Source organism: Austrofundulus limnaeus, unplaced genomic scaffold, assembly GCF_001266775.1.
Source record: "Austrofundulus limnaeus strain Quisiro unplaced genomic scaffold, Austrofundulus_limnaeus-1.0 Scaffold172, whole genome shotgun sequence".
Lineage (NCBI taxonomy): Eukaryota > Metazoa > Chordata > Actinopteri > Cyprinodontiformes > Rivulidae > Austrofundulus > Austrofundulus limnaeus.
Genome location: NW_013952574.1, coordinates 1,046,532 through 1,053,029, shown reverse-complemented (window position 1 = coordinate 1,053,029; position 6,498 = coordinate 1,046,532). Strand labels below are relative to the sequence as shown.

Below are 6,498 nucleotides of genomic sequence, written 5' to 3'. Positions count from 1 at the left end.
TCCTACAGTATTTATTTATGTACATGAATAAATTCCTACAGTATTTATTTATGTACATGAATAAATTCCTACAGTATTTATTTATGTACATGAATCTCAGGTAGTTCATCTGAATAAAATATCCATGTGTCACTTTGACTTTTGCAGATGCAGTGAGTTTTAGGACATGGTTATATTGATTTTAATTTATGCCGTAGTCTGCTTGATAAGATAGAAAGGAAATGATATTTCTATTTTAATTATTCATTGCTCTGATGTTTGGATTGTTTCACTCAGTGGACTGCTGTAGTTTAACAGTGATATAATCATTTGAGTTGTTTTTATAGCTGCGACGTCCATTTATTCATTCTTTTGCTCATATGTGGTCAGGCAGAATTTGAAGGAATTATTCCTGGAAATTCATTGAAAGGTCATTGAATTTGTGTCAGAACCCTGCTCCTCATTCACATGACGTGTGTTGTAAGCCTTCATTGTCCTGCTGAAAAAGCTCAAACACACATATTACGCAGAGGATCCTGAGTGCTTTAAGTTGGAGTTCAGGGCATCTTCTCTTATGGTTAATAACAAAAATGTAATATATTTAAATGATCTTGATGAACCCTGAGCAAATTTGTTTGTTTTGTTAAAGGGGGGCGGAGATATGCAAATTGTTATGTAATACAATGCCATTCCCTCATCAAAAACATACCCAGAGAGTTGCTTTGACTCATTCCTGCATGTCTGAGAAATCCTTGAATCTCCTGTGGTAACCATGTGGAGCTGCCTAAACTCTTGCTGGTACAAAGCTCCGCCTATTTCTACATAGCTCCTCCCTGGAGCTGAGACTGCAGCTGGGTTCCCGCCCCACAGAGCACCCCTCCCCCCGTAGCATTGTGCTGAAGTGGGAGTGTCCGAAACAGTAGGAGGTTCTTAAAGAGACAGAGGCCAATTTCCAGGCCTTTAGATGCAAAGACACATTTATTTTTTGATATATACAGCATTATCATAACAACTAATGGCAACACTTGACTGAGGTATGGAACTGAACTATGTGTCCTGAAAATATATAATACCCCCCCTCCTTAAATTTGTTCATATGAAATCACTTGTGATGCCATTGACATCAATGCTAAGTGTTTTATTTGTGTCTTTTCTTCAGGTTAATGATGCAGAGAGTACCGTGAGTATCGAATTTACCCCCACCATACCTCACTGCAGCATGGCAACCCTCATTGGACTGTCAATCAAAGTCAAGCTGCTGCGCTCCCTGCCCGACAGGTTCAAAGTATGTTTGTGTGTTTGCACACAAGGGGTAGACTTTCAGTGTCACATCCTTCAGTTGGGTAAAGTCTGCTTTTTTTCCCTTTCCTATCCAGATCGATGTTCGCATCACTCCTGGGACTCATGCCTCAGAGGACGCAGGTAGAAGCGGCAGACATGATCAGAAGTTAAGGCTTTGTTTTCTAAGTCAAATAATTGTACAGATTGTTGTTTTTTATGCTCTTCTGTGCAGTGAACAAACAGCTGGCAGACAAGGAGAGAGTGGCAGCAGCTCTGGAGAACTCTTCTCTACTGGAGGTGGTCAACCAGTGCCTGTCGACCAGGAACTCCTGAACATCCCTTCATGTCTTATTATTGTCCAGCTTTTTTTTTTTTTAGCTGGAAAACTGAACAACAGGACTTTTTCAATCTGCCTTTAATAACTGAGATATGGCTGTCGTCTCTGTCCTCCACAGCTGCAGAATGTTGTATTTGAAACGCACCGAAACCCTGAAGAGTTTTAAAAAGCTAACCATAAACTGAATGTCAACTTGAATTATTTTATTCCAAATTTGCTTTGGGATATCTGTTTCATTTTAAAACAAATGAAGACAAAATRTCTGCAGAGTTAGCTGCATCAAATGTAAGTTATATGAAGTTTTAATGAGATTGTATACTGATTTTTCTGGCAACAGTTTTTCATTAATTTGATACAAAGCTTTGGGTAATTGAGGCTTATTTAAATGTTTACACATAGAGGTGGACTAGTTTAACATTTCATTTTAATATTTATCTCATTTAACTGAGCAGCCATAAGAAACCAGTGTTTTTTATTTTTGTATGCTTCAAGCTGGTTCTGTGTCTGTGTTCTATATATACAGTAAATAAAAGTTGTCTTTTAATCAGATGTAGATAAACATCCAGTGGATACTTTCTGAAAGTTCCATAATAGTYTGTCCAATGGTTCATTAGATGTTTTGCTAACAGACAAACAAGGTTGACTCCAAAGATTAATGGTCATTTTTTTCAGTAAAGATCTCACGCAATGAGCAGCATTTAAAGTATGTGTTGTGAATGACCCTCGGCTACAACTACACTGAGTTTTACGTCATTATTTATAAAATTGCCTGAGTTATAACCATTTTARTGTTTTGCAATGCAAGTTGGCTGTGGTGGCCATCTTACATTATGCTGGTTCTAAAAGTTAATCAATTGTAAAGGTAAATCTAAGAGTTGTTTCCTGGATCCTGGAATATTTTGCTAACAGACAGCATTGACTTCAGAATAGTCAGTGACAAAATTTAAACAAAGGTTTTACACAATATGTATGTGCTTAGTATATGTGTTGAAGATCAATCTAAGCTACTACCACACCAACCTTTTGGTCCGTGTCTAAAATTGTTGAGTTTAATGAAGACCCTTTTCTCTTTCATAGGATCAGGTGGCTGTGGCAGCAATCTTAAATTGTGTTGATCTCAAACATTAATCAGGTGTAGTTGAACATTCGGTGATGATTTTTTGTAAGTTTCAATAAAATCTGTCCARTGGTTCATAAGATATTTTGCTAATTGACAGTAACACGGGCGAAAAGAATATTGAAGAGATATCAGCCTGTAAAACTGTGATTGTCCACTAGATGTCGCCCTCTGTCCATGTAACTAAAGTCTTTGAAGTGGAGCCACATTTTTGTAACATCTATAAACAGTCTATTTTTAGTTTGACTGAAACTTAATGCGACATGCTCTCTAAAGAGACRCGCTTATCACTGAACACCCATGTTATTATATTCTGATCTTTATTCAAAACGCAAAGTTAAATGTTTTTGTTTTGATTTGGTCTTTTAGTTTTGCAGCCAGCAGAGAGGTATGCTTTATCTACTGTGGTCCAGTTACAAGCGGGCACAGATTTCATTGCAACATAACAGAGTGTTCCTGAAGCTTTAGTCTGTTTTCCTCTCTCTCTCTCTCGTTCCACATCTGGAAACATTGCATCACAGCTGAAACACCGGATAAGAGACCCAGCGGCACAGCTGCAGCRGCTGAAACCAGAGACGACTTCAGTCAACGGAAATGGACACGTGACAGGAAGTTAGTTAAGTTTTGTGGCACATACATTTACCAGTTTAGTTCCCACGTATTTGTCAGATCATTTTTGTTTTAATAAATGAAATCTCTAGAGTAGACGGCACTGTTTTCTTGCAGAAAGTGCGGCACAGAAACCCAATAAAACTTGACTGAGCTCCAGGTTCTGCAGCTGTCTGTGGATGCTGTCCAGGGTTGCCAGATAAGCAGTAATTATTGTATTTAGGACTTCACAACGGACAATAAATACTTTTGAAAAAGCCCAAATATATGAATGATGTTTTGTTTCCGTCAACTAAAGAAAAAAAAACTCGTTTTAAGTCACGTGAACAAAAACATTATCATCCTCCGGCCAATCAGACCGAGATCGCGCCCAATGCCCTCCGTGCACCAATCATGTGCCAATTACGTAACCTCACACACACCGCATCCACTTAAAAATGGCAACCCCGCTCCGCCTTCTAAATACCTTTTGGTCTGGATACACTTTTTAGGCGACAGTGACGACTTTTCGTCACTTCCTACCTGGCAACCCTTGCTGTCTCTTCCTGCCAGCTCGTCGGGATTGGCTGCTCCGCGGTTCTTCATCAGCAGCCGCAGGAGACTGACGGTCAATGGAGATTTATCAGCCCTGCGGAGCCTTGCAGACTTTCAGAGGTAAGGCGAAACAAACACGTCCTTAACTTTTCATCTTTGTTATTCTTGTTTAAGCTTTGGTTTTGTGAGTTCCAGTGAAGCGGAAACAAACCGTGAGAACGGAGTTTAGCTTGAATTTCTTTTTTATTTTTTTKGGGGTCAACTTCTTGAAAGCAGCTGGGAATAATTCCAGCAGCAAAGGGTTGTTTATTTCACCGTCTAAAGTAGGATTTAGAGGGTTACATATATATTTCCCCACTTTCTTCAAACTGTTTACAGAGGTCTGACATGGGCTTTGGTAACTGTAGGCCCTGTTTGTTCAGTCATTTATCTACAGTTAATGTCTTGTGAGGATTTTTCTGTATTTAAACTGCATATTTTTTGGTCCTGGATGTAGCTCGTGATAGCTATTGCTATGTTTTTATTCTTTCTTTTTTCTTTCTTTTTATTTTTTGGGCATACTTGAACTTTATTTTCAGAAGGTTTTGCTCAGCAGAGCCATGGACAGCTGGTGCACACTCACTCATGCACAAACATAAGTCCTTGAGTACACAGGCAGTGTTGAAGAATGCGCTGGAAATGCAATGCATGCAGTTTACACAATGTCATTTTGAAGTACAAAGCACTCAAGTTTCTGCAAACATTTAGTTTTCAGAGCTTCTTTGGAATAGTTAAATCCTCTGTAGTGTTGATGACTGGTTTTATTGGGAACAGAATTGTTTCTCAGAACTTGGCATTTTGAAGCAGTATGATTGATCAGACTTGTCATTTAAAACTCAATTTTGCTTCCATTTGAACTCGATGAATAATACAGCTTGTAACCTGAAGGTGTTTAAAAGATTTGTCATTTCTAACTTGTTGTCAGCACTTTTTTTTGTGAGCAGGAAGATGRTTGTGTTGTAGTTTAGGCTGAACTAGGACTGCAGTTCTCATGCAAACACATGTAAAGCTGTAATGGGACAGACAGCCTTGTTAAGTTACGGCCTGCAGACAAATGAGGCCCATATTTTTTATTCTGAGGTAGATGGTTTGTGTTTTGATGTTCTCTGCACCAAACTGCCTGCAGAACTAAAAGTGGCTGCTGCTCGTTCAAATAAAGACATATGTGTTACAGCGTGGGTTTGGTGTTCTTGTAACATCATCTCCATCTCGCCTCCCTTTTTTTTTGTCTTTGTGGCAGATTAACTCTGTATTTGTTTATAGATTTATTGAACCTAATACGTTTTATTTAAAGCAGCTGTAAAAAAAAAACACGATCTGTGCTAAAAACCCGTTTGTATGTAAACTGGTGTTTTCAAGCCTCAAGTTCTGCATTTATCCTTCCCCTTCTGTTTTCTTGCTAAGTTTTCCTTTGTTTTTCAGTCATTGTTGGCTTTTATTTTGGAGGTTTGTCGAAGCTTGATCAATCATAATTATAATTTTAACTAATTTTCCAGTAAACCCCCCAGGTGCGTGGCTGCAGATGTGTGAATTTAGCTGATGACACCAGAATGAGAAGAAAAAAAAACAAAACAAAAGTCAAACATCCTTTTTGGTCACACAACATATTTAATGTGGTTGGAGGTGATGCATGCAGCATGCATGCATCAGCTTGTTCCTTAAAGTCACCTCTGGTTTGTGTGAATGACCAAAAACTGAACAGCAGCAGATTACGGTAATACAGAAAGCCGAATAAAACCAGATCAAAACAATGTTGTTCAGCTAATTTTGCGAACCCCTGTGTTTGTATTTAACAGCATTACCTTCACTGGCTGTGCCCCATTGACACACACACACACACACACACATACACACACACACACGATCACGTTCATTTTGCTGCTGTTCCTCTTTTAAAAACTGCATCAGTTTGTGTCAACACATTATGACCACCAAAAGCTTAAAAAGCAACATGATGCTTTATGGGTTAAATGAAGGAACCATTTCCACACACATACCTTCCTTGTTCCTTCATCTTGGAAATGAACTGGTTTCTTGGTTAGCTGACACCAGTGGGAACTCTGGGCATGTGTGAAGACGTTCCAGTTATTCTTGCACCAATCGGCTTGTGGTTGTGTTTCAACAACAGTGTTTTTTTCCATTGCACAACAATGAGAAGCCTTATGAATGTGCTCATGTTGCCTCTCAGATTAGGGATTGCACGATGTAAGAAAAAAAAGACATTTTTTTTACTATTGCAATATAAAGATATAGAGGAATTTTCAACAAACAACTTGAACAACAGTAAATTATGCTGCCATCTTGTWGACGATGAACCTGCACTGATCTTACCTCTATTTTTTCAGCATGTTACGCGTATGTTGTTTTGTCTGCATTTGAGAGATATTCTTTTTGTATTTTTATTGCTTGCTTTTAGGACTGGGCAATAATTCCATAGCAATATATATTGCTGTAGACATGTGATCAATGTCAATAGAAAATATGTCAGAACATTGATAATTTCACTGAACTCTGATCCAGAACCGCATGGCATTCTGGGAGATGTAGGCAGAGGAAAGGCTTTAGCTTTTGCTGCTCAGCTTCTCATGGTCCAGCTAAGCAA

General features: G+C 38.6%; 1 protein-coding gene across 1 annotated transcript in view; it reads left to right on the top strand.

Moving 5' to 3' along the window:
* ciao2b (cytosolic iron-sulfur assembly component 2B) overlaps window positions 1-2,150 on the top strand; it is a 4,288-nt gene extending 2,138 nt beyond the window's left edge. Inside the window, exons 3-5 of the mRNA XM_014017587.1 lie at window positions 1,139-1,264; window positions 1,356-1,401; window positions 1,493-2,150. Of these exons, the coding sequence (XP_013873041.1) occupies window positions 1,139-1,264; window positions 1,356-1,401; window positions 1,493-1,593 (273 nt within the window). The 3' untranslated portion in view covers window positions 1,594-2,150. The remainder of the gene's footprint in view (window positions 1-1,138; window positions 1,265-1,355; window positions 1,402-1,492) is intronic.
* The last annotated feature ends 4,348 nt before the right edge of the window (window positions 2,151-6,498 follow it).